Genomic DNA, 14,008 nt, shown 5'->3' on the forward strand with positions numbered 1-14,008 from the left:
AAATTTGTTCCGAGTGCTGGAAAGAAAAGTACGGCTGTTTGATAATTGTCAAAGATTTCGACGTAAAAAACGGACGCTACCGCAAGGGTTTCGACAAATATATAAAAGTCGATATTTAATTGTCGATAGAAACAGTCATGAAGGCGACGTCCGCCGACATCGCCGACGCGGCGCTAAAAAAAAAAGTAAACGAGTTGTCTAGATCTATTCGAAAGAAGTATTTAACATTAAAATTGGGTAAGAGCGAAGAGGATGCGTCAATTCGGAAGCTTTTCAAACCCGTCAGCGAGCCGCTAGAACGTATAGCAAAAATAAAGCTATCACCGTCACCGGCAGAAATAAAAACTGAACGTCGAGGTGTCAAGCGGGAACACAAAAAGGAACCGAACGAAGAAACAAAAAATAAGGTTAACGTATCATTTTTGCCTATGGAAGAAATTCAGGAAACGCCGGATCCCAATAAGAGCGTTGAGATGCAAAATATCGATGAGGAGGAAGATGATGTGTTTGACACATCGAGCGTGGCCAACGCATCCCTTCAATCATACCTGGAACAATATCCAGAAATTTCCCATTCATATATTCAAAATTTATGGGTAAAATCGCCCGACACCGATATTGTTTACGGACCCGTTTACGACAAAATATCATCCAAATGGTTTCTCGGCAATAAATCGCTGGATTTTCATCAAGGATCTGGCGATATTATTGTAGACGGCGAGAGATATTCCGGTACCCGCGGCTTGTATAATTTGGTGTTTTTGAAAGATCCCATAGCATACACAAAAGACGATTTGGCACAATATAAAAAAATAATGGAGGCTACCCAGGTGCACAGGGACGCGATCGGACGTTTGAAAGGCGCATCGACTGTACCAAAATATACCAAGGTCATCCGACCCTTAATAAAATCTCAGTCGCGTTCGTACTCGTACAGCGGTCAAGGTTATAATATGCGTTATAATGACGCTCCTACTGAATATGTATACTGGGACGACGTCAATGAACTCGTAGAGCGTCTGAAATTACTAATCGCGTCGAAACACGCAGGCAACACGTCTCATGATAACGAAATAGTTTCAATCGTTGAAGAGCTAAAAGAATCAGGTTTTATACGTTAGTTTAACGATGAGTCTGGACAAGTTTGGACGTTCTAGCGCGCTGCGACGACCCTTCACTAATACTGTGATTAGAAGCGCCCTCGATTATATGCCAGACGGAAACGTCAATATGAACAATTTAAAAATTTGCAATGTCCAAACGCCTAGCGACGACGGTGACGTGGCTAACAAAAAATATGTGGATGAGACAAGTAATTTATTAAAAATTGCATTGAGAAAGATTATTGGACAGAAACTCGAAGCGTACACGAAAAGATTACAAATTGAAGACAAAACTAAGTTCTCGCGTCTTGAAGAACAACTGAAAATGAGTAGCACTACACTCGAAAATGAAATTATGCAGTTTCGCGAAGTTTTCCACCAAAAGCTAAGCGAAATGAGCGCAAAGAAAGATTTGGAAAAGCACATGACAAAAGTCGCCGTTTTGTCACAGCAATTTCATGATATTGTAACCAAAATGGAGCGACTTACGAACGAAAATGAGAATATAATGAAGGTATTGAAACAAAGGGTTTTAAATCCTCCATCGCAACCGAACACACATTATGAATAAAGAGAAGGTACAACTGGTTCGAGAACTGCACAAGCCGGCACGCAGAAATTATGCTCGCCGCCGGACTATAATACGAGGGATGGACGACCTGTGGCAAGCGGATCTGGCCCAATTAGATCGCTACAGCAAACAAAACAGAAATTTTAAATTCGTGCTGGTTGTGATAGACTGTTTCTCAAAATATGTATGGTGTCGCCCGTTGAAAACCAAAACCGGGGTCGAAGTCGCCAAGGCGTTTTCCAAAATTCTCAAGGACGGACGGCACCCTCAAAACTTGCAAACGGATCTCGGTAAAGAATTTTACAACGACACGTTTCTGAAACTTGTGGATAAGCATAAAATTAACCACTATAGTACGTATAACATAAAAAAGGCCTCAATTGTCGAACGGGTGATACGTACCCTCAAAGAGAAATTGTTTCGACATTTTTCTTTACGCGGGACGTACAAATGGATCGATGTGCTCGCCTCTATCGTTGATGAATACAATAACACAAAACATAGAACGACGGGTACGAAACCCATCGATGTGAGTAAGAGCAATGAAAAGAGAATTTTGAAAACCGCGTATAGTAGCATAAAAATATTCGGTCCTCGTAAACTTAAAGTCGGCGACATCGTTAGAATCAGCAAAGTCAAGCACGTGTTTAACAAAGGTTATACACCGAATTGGACCACGGAATTGTTTAAAATTGTTAAAGTACGGGTTACTAACCCCGTAACGTATTTGCTTCAAGATATGCAGGGTAAACCCATAATGGGCGGATTTTATGAAGAAGAATTGCAGAAGACAGTTAACCCGGACTTATATCTCGTCGAAAAGGTGTTGCGCAGACGAGGCAATATGGTTCTCGTGCGCTGGTTGGGATTGGATAAGTCGCACGATTCGTGGGTAGACAACGTAGACGTTTTGAAATAAATTTAGTCTCGATTTAGAAGTTCTGACATAAATACGTGTATATGATGGCTCAAGAGCAAATTGTGACATCCAACGAATTGTATAATTTATTGGAAAATTTCGAGTTGCAATTTCCTTCATCAGAAGTGCTCCCGTCCAGCTTCGTTCCTGTAGAGCAACAAACCAAAAAATCTGCGACAAAACGAAAACAAAGTGCGTCGGTCGTATCCCGCAAGAAGAAGAAGAAAACTACCACAAGTGAAGCGTTTGCAGCTCCAACGTCATCCGCTGATTGGCTCGAAGTGTTCACGGACGGTAGAGAAAAAAGTGTCATTTGTGAGGCATTCAATTTAAAAAGAAACTTGGCGTCTCAGTTGTCGGGATTAGAGTGCAATATCAACGAAATTGAAACACAAATTGCGCTTTTTAATACAGACTTGCAAGTGGCGCGGATGCAAGCTCAAGAGTGCAAAAGAAAACTAGAACAATTTAATAATTTAGCATTTAACGAAATTGTAAAATAGTAATAATGTATATAATAAATAAATTATACAATTACAAACTTCTGTGTAATTATTATGCGGTGTTGTGGTGGTGGTAAAAAAGAAAATAGCGTCTAAATATATACATGTTTATTCTTGTTGCAATACAATGGAATACAATCAATACATAAAAGCCTTATCTACAGTTACATATTTTATAATAAAACCACAGTATTAATAGTTCAATGGACTATCAGAAAAGCGTAACTTTTTCCATATTTCCTCTCATTGTGAAGCATTAGATTACATTCATCTTCAGTTTCTACAGTGAACAAAACTTCTTCAAAGCAGCTTTGACACCAAAATTGTTTATCGTGATATACATCATTCAAATTATTTATATCCAGCTGTAAATGATAGTGATCCAATAAAAGTCTAAAATTTTTCTTTTTAAATTTTTTAACTACTTGAAATATAAAGTGACAAGATTTACAAACTAAAATTTCCGAATATTTTATCCTGTAATAACTGACCCATAAACAGTAAGCGGATTCTCCGTCAAAATCAATGGTTGGAGTTGCCAAAATGCTATTTCTGTAAGACGATCCAAATCTCTTATTCAACAGAATGAATTCTAAATTTAATAAAGAATTGCCATCAGACTGGAGCGCTAATTGTTTAAGGTACCTCCATCTATATTTCGAATAATATTTAAATATTAGTATCGTTAGTTTCCAAGGCAAAGGTGACTCAAGCAAAAAATCAGCACTACACCTAATATTTTCGCAAATTGTTATAATACAAAGGCTTTCTAATGTAAGTTGTTTGACCATAATCTGTAACAAAAATATATTAAAAAATAATTAGGGCACTTTATAATGTCCCCACGGAAGCGTTTCATATGAATTCGGCAAAAGATAACGTTTATCGTCTAAAGGACTCAAGGCAACTTTTGTTTGTTCGATGCTAAATACATTGTGAGTGTATGAACGAATGGTTCGTTGAGTGGCGTACTTTTCCCTAAAATTTGTTAAGCATTCTACGTAGTCATCAAATGAAATTTTATTTTTTACAATATTGTACTGAATACCCTTTGACTTTTTAACTACCGAACCCGTTAAAATTTTGAAAGTATACATTTTCGACCTTAACCCAGCATAATGACTAATGATGGTGCCATTAGTCTCATCCTTCATCAACCCCAAAACCTTTTTGTTGATTTGCGGTATATTATAGGGATTGTCATTAGGATAATCAGACGTGTCAAATTTTGTTAAATCGGCCTTAATAACGCTTTCATATGCGTCATAACATTTGATATTATAAATGAAACTGTCCGTATCCATGTATTGAATTTTACATTTTTCGGGACCCAAATTTGGAAGCATGTAATTATAATGAAACTCGTACATGGTCGTTTTCGACAAATCCAATATGGACATTCCAATATAAAGTGGCTTATTAAAGCAAAGTTCCGTTTTTTTTAATTCTATAAGCAACAAATTGTTATCAAGTATGGTTCTACTGTGAAATCTAGGACTAGAAATTAAATTTTTCGCACCGTAGCGACCATCCCACGCTTTAACAAATTTAACAATACGATGCTTGCGAATGTTTTCCATTGTTTTACCGTAAGCGGCATTATTAAACAATTTGTATAAATTTATACCAAATTTTGTTTTTGCTTGGGTTCTTAATTTATTATTATGATCGATATAACATTTCAACCAACGAGATTGGTTAAATTTTAATATTTTGTGAATTTTCTTTAGTACGAGACCGTTTTTGAGAGCCTGTTTTAAATTGCGATAGTGTATGACGTATTTTTCTTTATTATACAAAGTAGTCATTAGTTTTGGTAACTTTGAATTGGGGGGCACTCGATGTTCGGCACAAAATGGAAAATCTCTATGTGTGTCATGTAATTTCTGCGGGTATTCCAGGTCTACCTCTAGGATATATCCTTGGGAAGATTCATCTGGAATGTTCATGACATTAAATGAATCAATCTCTTGATGAGACATCCAGTCGAATCCTCCGTAAGGAAGAGGCTCGCACATGGCCTTGCCATAGAGGTTATTGACGTCAAAGTACATGATATAGGAATCATCCCTGGATGAATCGTAATTTTGAACGAACAAATTTTGATAAATTAGATATTTCCTCCACGAACCAATCAATACAATCTAGACCACGATAACTTTTGAAAAATGATATTGAATCATCATAAGAACATTTAAAGTAATATGCAGCACTGTAAGCTTCGTGCTTTTGGTATTTCGAGGTTTTATCTGAAATTTTCAAATTTACTTTTCTCAATTGACTCTCAAAATCGGCGTAAATTACAAACGGAGTCCTTTGTTTATATATATGGTTTCGAAATTCAACGTAATCATATTTGGGAAAAGACACTTTATACTCATTGAAACTGGAACATATTGTTTCGTGGTCATGTAGACGAGTTTCGTTATTGAAATAATTCAAACACCTATCGCAAATGTATTTCTTGTGATTATATTTACTGAGCTGTGAGGAAACTAATCGAGACAAATTTTTAATGTAACAATAGTGATATTTTATTTCTTCATAATCATTATCTTGCGGATCAGGATCAAAATCATTAACTTTTGGATAATATTTATTTTGTATTAACAACAAATTTGAATGTTTTTCGCGTTTTTCTTTTGTTAATCGTGCAGGTAACACGGAATAAAAACTAGTTTTTTCATTTTTATTAAACTCTAAGATATAAACATTGATGGAAATATCATTGTCTTTTTCAAATTTGCTTATTTTATTCATTTCCATAGGTGTTTGTAAATTTTAAGTTTTCAAAACACTTTTGTAGTATGGATATGAAGAGGGTAAATACTGACGAAAACGTGCTGGAAAGAGTCCGCATACAACTGACCAATAAAAACACGCTTGATCGTCATTTCTAATGTTAATACAAGCCCTTTTATTCGCAATTTCTTTAGGCAACTCAACGAAGGATGACCCGTTACCCATTTCAAATTTATTAATGTTAATCTCTAAATAAATAATATTATTTAAAGCCCACCCGGAATCACGTTCCTGAAACTCTGACATTTGATTTAAAATTTTATCTTGCACATTTTCAACAAACCAATCATTCAATTCTGTTCCTAAATCAACTACAGCATTTCCGGTAGTCAGATATTTAACATCAACTTCGCCTTGGACATCATTTTTTGCCTTAATAAATTCACCGCAAAATGTGGTATTTACTTTCAGCAATAAAAATTTCTTTAAAATTTGACTAATTTTTTGTTGAAATATTGGACGACAATCGTTTAAAAATTGAATTAAATCTTTATGAAGTAAATTAATTATGACACCGGTCTGAACTCTTCCCTGGAAACACGACGCTACCGATTCCCATACAACCATTTCATTTGTGTTTGTCTCACGGCTACTACTTTGTAATCCCAATCCAAAATGCTTATGTTGATAATTAAGAATAATTTTTCTAATAGCTTTCAGATGTTGAATTGTAGTTTGTAATTTTCTTTTTAACCCAATAGATAAATCCTTTTCGTTAGAAACGATTTGGTTGCAAGATTCAATATTTTTATTTAGTCTCCTAAGCCACACATCACTATCTCTAAGAGTGAACTTGTCGGAAATATGCTTTTTTAATTTTTGTAAGGTTAAAATTAAGATTTGCGCTCTATGAATGATCTGCTTTACGCGCATCGTGGTTTATTAAATATATAACAGTAAATAAGACTTACCCTGTATAATATGTTGATTAATTTTGAATTATTTTGAATTTCTTTAAAGAGTTGGGCTTTCCAATATCTTTGGATCCCTCGTAGACCAGTTTGTACTGCCCCGACGCAAAGTGTTCTAGTCTCGGACGGAAAGCTTCTGTCACGCGAGTAGGAAGAAATACTACGGAATTTTCTAATTGCAGCAACACGGAATTGCCAAATTTTGTATTAACAATTTTGGCTCTAGTAATTTTAAACGGAACGCCTATCGGCAATTCATGCAGTTTGACAATCGGCTGCTCAAAATCACCTTCTGCAAGACAGGTTTGATTCAGTTGACTTAAGTCCATCTATAAATTATTATTAATTATTTTATCTCAAAATAAAAAAAATAAAAAAAACTTACGCTTAAGATTGCTGCTATTCTATTTGCGGTTACGGGTTGAGAGTACTAAGATGATCTTTAAGACCTTTATAAAATAATAACAAATGTTAAAGAATTAAAATAAAACAATAAAAAAGGTACTTACTGCTTTTTTGTACGAACACCAAACCACTAAGTTAGCTTCCACGTTGCACGAATAATACCAAAAACAACTACTGACAAAACAGAGAAAAATGAGATGTATTTATACGGTGCGAGAATACTTTCTAAAAGTTAACAAACGAAGACACCTCCACATGCGTTGCAACAAATTTTTCCCATTACGTTAATCCCACGGAGCAAATATAAAGGGGGCAATTAATTATTATTCTCAACAAGCAAAACAACTTGACATTTAGACTCGGCGCGTTTTGAAATTCCACATCCCATACGGAGATTGTAAAAAATGAAAGCAAGTTGGCCTTGATCTTTTGCGGCAACATACGTTCGTCCAACGTCCGAAGCGGTTGCGTTCCCGTGTGAAAGCGTGTTGACCTTGAGACTTCTACCTGCACGGTTGTCTGGCGACAACATCGCGTCTATTCAAATCGGCGTTGGTGCTTGTGGGTAGAAGACCTTTCGACTTTTAATTCAACCATGGAAGGGAGTGCATGTGTATAAATACGTTGCATGTGTATTATAGACTATATTCAGTGCAATGAATACAGAAGTGCGATGTCCATTTCCCTACGACCCTACAACTGGTAAGTTTTATATTTTAATTACCTTTATACAGTGCGCGTCTTTTCTTGTGGGTTTCAGTTTGGGTTATCACTTTTTTGGTTAGTTTCTACCTGTTTTTAAAATATGATACTCATCTTTTTTACGTTGCATAATAACCGATTTAAATTGAGTGTTTTTAATATCTTTTAAATGACAGTGAATGGAAAAGGGAATTTTGGCTTTTAAAAAATAAACAATTTTTAAATTTGTTTCAAAAATGTGCGTTTTATGGGGAAAACGCGAAATATGTTTTATTTTTTGTACTAAAAAATTGCAGTTTGCCTTTTTGACAATAATAATCGAATTAAATTGAGCGTTTTTAATATCTTTTAAATGACAGTGAATAGGGAATTTTGGCTTTTAAAAAATAAACAATTTTTTAAAAATTATTTGATGACCCCCCACTTACTGAAAGTTTTGTTTCAAAAATGTGCGTTTTATGGGGAAAACGCGAAATATATACATATTTTTGTTTATTTTTTGTACTAAAAAATTACAGTTTGCCCTTTTGACAATAATACACGTACATTTAAATGACAGTGAATTGAAACGTGAATTTTGGTATGCGCGTATAACTTAAAAAACAATTTTTAAAATTATTTGATAACCCCCCTTTTTGGAAGTTTTGTTTAAAAAAAATGTGTGTTTTATAGGAAACGCTACATATCATACTTTGTTTTGTTCTAGAAAAAATCGCGGTTTGTCCGTATGACAAGTCGCATATTATGTTGGCGCATCGCTTAGGGCGTCACATATTCAAATCACACAAAGAGTACCGGGGGTTAGAATTCCCGGTACGACATGCAACGACAAGGGAACATCACCAGCAGCAGGAGCAACCCGGTGGATCAAAAGAAACAAAGGAGCAGCAGGAGTACCCGGGTGGGTGGTCGACGGAGTGGGACGGCGAGGAGTGCACTTCGTATTTAGATTTCCTCCGGGAACGGGAAGAAGAACAACGCAAGGAACAGGAACAATGGGATGGTCGACTGAATCGACATAAAAAGAAGAAGAAACTCCTCGCCAGACCAATTTTATAAATAAAATAAAATAAAATGTATTAAAATTCAAGTTTATTTAATTATCCTCCCGATCCACCGCGTCACCGCCCTCTACCGGGGGGGCCTACGACGGTCGGAGCGCGCGACATCTAGCAGCGACGGGCGGAACCGGGGCAAAACAGGACGCTACACAAGCGCGCGACATCTAGCAGCGACGGGCGGAACCGGGGCAAAACAGGACGCTACACAAGCTGGGTGGGGGGCGGAGCGCACTCTGGTAGACAGGGGGGACACTAGGACGCCACGCGCGGGGGGGCCCCGCTGCGGGGGGGTTAGGAAATTGAGGTTATGTACGGTTTCTGTTGCTTATATCGGCACTATACATCTACTGATACCTTCCTACCGCAAACGGCCACTGTTTTGCGTGAAATATATATTTTTTAATTAACAGCTCAGCTCAGAAATTTTTCTCAAATATGTAGATTGAGTACATAAATTTATAAAAATATAATAGACTTATATTTCAACGCATGGCACATCACCAGAAATAGTTCGACTTTCAAACAGATTTAGCCTTGGTCTGTCGGTTAAGGCGTCTGACTAGAAATCAGATTCTCCATGGCAGCGTAGGTTCGAAACCTACCTACTGCAAACGGCCATTATTTTGCTTGAAATATAATTTTTGTAATTAGCAGCTCAGCCCAGAAAATTTTGTCAATTATGGGGATTGAGTGCATAAATTTAAAACAATATGCATACATATGCCCTTATATTTCAAATGGCACATCACCAGAAATAGTCCTATTTTCAAACAGATTTAGCCCTGGTCTGTCGGTTAACTCGTCTGACTAGAAATCAGATTCTCTATGGCAGCGTAGGTTCGAAACCTACCTACTGCAAACGGCCATTGTTTTGCTTGAAATATAATTTTTGTAATTAGCAGCTCAGCCCAGAAAATTTTGTCAATTATGGGGATTGAGTGCATAAATTTAAAACAATATGCATACATATGCCCTTATATTTCAAATGGCACAACACCAGAAATATTCCTACTTTCAAACAGATTTAGCCCTGGTCTGTCGGTTAAGGCGTCTGACTAGAAATCAGATTCTCTATGGCAGCGTAGGTTCGAAACCTACCTACTGCAAACGGCCATTGTTTTGCTTGAAATATATATATTTTAATTAACAGCTCAGCCCAGAAAATTTTTTCAAATATGGGGATTGAACACATAAGTTTATAAAAATATAATGGCCTTATATTTCAACGCATGGCACATCACCAGAAATAGTTCGACTTTCAAACAGATTTAGCCTTGGTCTGTCGGTTAAGGCGTCTGACTACAAATCAGATTCTCCATGGCAGCGTAGGATCGATACCTGCCTACTGCAAACGGCCATTGTTTTGCGTGAAATATATATTTGTTAATTAACAGCTCAGCTCAGAAATTTTTCTCAAATATGGGGATTGAATACAAAAATTTATAAAAATATAATGGCCTTATATTTCAACGCATGGCACATCACCAGAAATAGTTCGACTTTCAAACAGATTTAGCCTTGGTCTGTCGGTTAAGGCGTCTGACTAGAAATCAGATTCTCCATGGCAGCGTAGGATCGATACCTACCTACTGCAAACGGCCATTGTTTTGCGTGAAATATATATTTGTTAATTAACAGCTCAGCTCAGAAATTTTTCTCAAATATGTAGATTGAGTACATAAATTTATAAAAATATAATAGACTTATATTTCAACGCATGGCAAATTACCAGAAATAGTTCGACTTTCAAACAGATTTAGCCTTGGTCTCTCGGTTAAGGCGTCTGACTAGAAATCAGATTCTCCATGGCAGCGTAGGTTCGAAACCTACCTACTGCAAACGGTCATTATTTTGCTTGAAATATATATTTTTTAATTAACAGCTCAGCCCAGAAATTTTTCTCAAATATGGGGATTGAGTACGTAAATTTATAAAAATATAATGGCCTTATGTTTCAACGCATGGCACATCACCAGAAATAGTTCGACTTTCAAACAGATTTAGCCCCGGTCTGTCGGTTAAGGCGTCTGACTAGAAATCAGATTCTCCATGGCAGCGTAGGATCGATACCTACCTACTGCAAACGGCCATTGTTTTGCGTGAAATATATATTTGTTAATTAACAGCTCAGCTCAGAAATTTTTCTCAAATATGGGGATTGAATACAAAAATTTATAAAAATATAATGGCCTTATATTTCAACGCATGGCAAATTACCAGAAATAGTTCGACTTTCAAACAGATTTAGCCTTGGTGTCTCGGTTAAGGCGTCTGACTAGAAATCCGATTCTCCATGGCAGCGTAGGTTCGAAACCTACCTACTGCAAACGGCCATTATTTTGCTTGAAATATAATTTTTGTAATTAGCAGCTCAGCCCAGAAAATTTTGTCAATTATGGGGATTGAGTGCATAAATTTAAAACAATATGCATACATATGCCCTTATATTTCAAATGGCACATCACCAGAAATAGTCCTATTTTCAAACAGATTTAGCCCTGCTCTCTCGGTTAACTCGTCTGACTAGAAATCAGATTCTCTATGGCAGCGTAGGTTCGAAACCTACCACCTACTGCAAACGGCCATTGTTTTGCTTGAAATATAATTTTTGTAATTAGCAGCTCAGCCCAGAAAATTTTGTCAATTATGGGGATTGGGTGCATAAATTTAAAACAATATGCATACATATGCCCTTATATTTCAAATGGCACAACACCAGAAATATTCCTACTTTCAAACAGATTTAGCCCTGGTCTGTCGGTTAAGGCGTCTGACTAGAAATCAGATTCTCTATGGCAGCGTAGGTTCGAAACCTACCTACTGCAAACGGCCATTGTTTTGCTTGAAATATATATTTGTTAATTAACAGCTCAGCTCAGAAATTTTTCTCAAATATGGGGATTGAATACAAAAATTTATAAAAATATAATGGCCTTATACTTCAACGCATGGCACATCACCAGAAATAGTTCGACTTTCAAACAGATTTAGCCTTGGTCTGTCGGTTAAGGCGTCTGACTAGAAATCAGATTCTCCATGGCAGCGTAGGATCGATACCTACCTACTGCAAACGGCCATTGTTTTGCGTGAAATATATATTTGTTAATTAACAGCTCAGCTCAGAAATTTTTCTCAAATATGTAGATTGAGTACATAAATTTATAAAAATATAATAGACTTATATTTCAACGCATGGCAAATTACCAGAAATAGTTCGACTTTCAAACAGATTTAGCCTTGGTCTCTCGGTTAAGGCATCTGACTAGAAATCAGATTCTCCATGGCAGCGTAGGTTCGAAACCTACCTACTGCAAACGGCCATTATTTTGCTTGAAATATAATTTTTGTAATTAGCAGCTCAGCCCAGAAAATTTTGTCAATTATGGGGATTGAGTGCATAAATTTAAAACAATATGCATACATATGTCCTTATATTTCAAATGGCCCATCACCAGAAATAGTCCTGTTTTCAAACAGATTTAGCCCTGGTCTGTCGGTTAAGGCGTCTGACTAGAAATCAGATTCTCTATGGCAGCGTAGGTTCGAAACCTACCTACTGCAAACGGCCATTGTTTTGCTTGAAATATATATTTTTTAATTAACAGGTCGGAACAGAAATTTTTCTCAAATATGGGGATTGACTACATAAATTTTTAAAAATATAATATCCTTATATTTCAACGCATGGCACATCACCAAAAATAGTTCGACTTTCAAACAGATTTAGCCTTGGTCTGCCGGTTAAGGCGTCTGACTAGAAATCAGATTCTCCATGGCAGCGTAGGTTCGAAACCTACCTACTGCAAACGGCCATTATTTTGCTTGAAATATAATTTTTGTAATTAGCAGCTCAGCCCAGAAAATTTTGTCAATTATGGGGATTGAGTGCATAAATTTAAAACAATATGCATACATATGTCCTTATATTCCAAATGGCCCATCACCAGAAATAGTCCTATTTTCAAACAGATTTAGCCCTGGTCTGTCGGTTAAGGCGTCTGACTAGAAATCAGATTCTCTATGGCAGCGTAGGTTCGAAACCTACCTACTGCAAACGGCCATTGTTTTGCTTGAAATATATATTTTTTAATTAACAGGTCGGCCCAGAAATTTTTCTCAAATATGGGGATTGACTACATAAATTTTTAAAAATATAATATCCTTATATTTCAACGCATGGCACATCACCAGAAATAGTTCGACTTTCAAACAGATTTAGCCCTGGTCTGTCGGTTAAGGCGTCTGACTAGAAATCAGATTCTCCATGGCAGCGTAGGTTCGATTCCTACCTACTGCAAACGGCCATTGTTTTGCGTGAAATATATATTTTTTAATTAACAGCTCACCTCAGAAATTTTTCTCAAATGTGGGGATTGAGTATATAAATTTATAAAAATATAATGGACTTATATTTCAACGCATGGCACATTACCAGAAATAGTTCGACTTTCAAACAAATTTAGCCTTGGTCTCTCGGTTAAGGCGTCTGACTAGAAATCAGATTCTCCATGGCAGCGTAGGTTCGAAACCTACCTACTGCAAACGATCATTATTTTGCTTGAAATATATATTTTTTAATTAACAGCTCAGCCCAGAAATTTTTCGCAAATATGGGGATTGAGTACGTAAATTTATAAAAATATAATGGACTTATATTTCAACGCATGGCACATCACCAGAAATAGTTCGACTTTCAAACAGATTTAGCCTTGGTCTGTCGGTTAAGGCGTCTGACTAGAAATCAGATTCTCCATGGCAGCGTAGGTTCGAAACCTACCGACTGCAAACGGCCATTGTTTTGCTTGAAATATATATTTTTTAATTAACAGGTCAGCCCAGAAATTTTCCTCAAATATGGGAATTGGCTACATAAATTTATAAAAATATAATGGCCTTATATTTCAACGCATGGCACATCACCAGAAATAGTTTGACTTTCAAACAGATTTAGCCTTGGTCTGTCGGTTAAGGCGTCTGACTAGAAATCAGATTCTCTATCAGCATAGGTTCGAAACCTACCTACTGCAAACG

The 14,008-nt window shown here is 36.5% G+C and overlaps 1 protein-coding gene and 1 long non-coding RNA gene across 2 annotated transcripts; one reads left to right on the forward strand and one right to left on the reverse strand.

Annotated features, from left to right (window-relative positions):
• Nucleotides 1-3,342: 3,342 nt before the first annotated feature.
• Nucleotides 3,343-7,455, reverse strand: LOC132695904 (uncharacterized). The gene is made up of 4 exons (XR_009617909.1): nt 7,319-7,455; nt 7,195-7,258; nt 6,810-7,138; nt 3,343-3,890 (listed from the first exon to the last, which is right to left on the reverse strand). It is a non-coding gene; the product is annotated as an uncharacterized LOC132695904 (long non-coding RNA).
• A 321-nt stretch (nt 7,456-7,776) lies between these two features.
• Nucleotides 7,777-8,975, forward strand: LOC132695903 (uncharacterized). The gene is made up of 2 exons (XM_060660479.1): nt 7,777-7,916; nt 8,623-8,975. The coding sequence occupies exons 1-2, from the start codon at nt 7,871-7,873 to the stop codon at nt 8,973-8,975; spliced, it is 399 nt and encodes a 132-aa protein (XP_060516462.1). The 5' UTR covers nt 7,777-7,870.
• The last annotated feature ends 5,033 nt before the right edge of the window (nt 8,976-14,008 follow it).

The sequence above is a fragment of the Cylas formicarius genome, unplaced genomic scaffold, assembly GCF_029955315.1.
Source record: "Cylas formicarius isolate icCylForm1 unplaced genomic scaffold, icCylForm1.1 PGA_scaffold_141__1_contigs__length_23115, whole genome shotgun sequence".
NCBI lineage: Eukaryota > Metazoa > Arthropoda > Insecta > Coleoptera > Brentidae > Cylas > Cylas formicarius.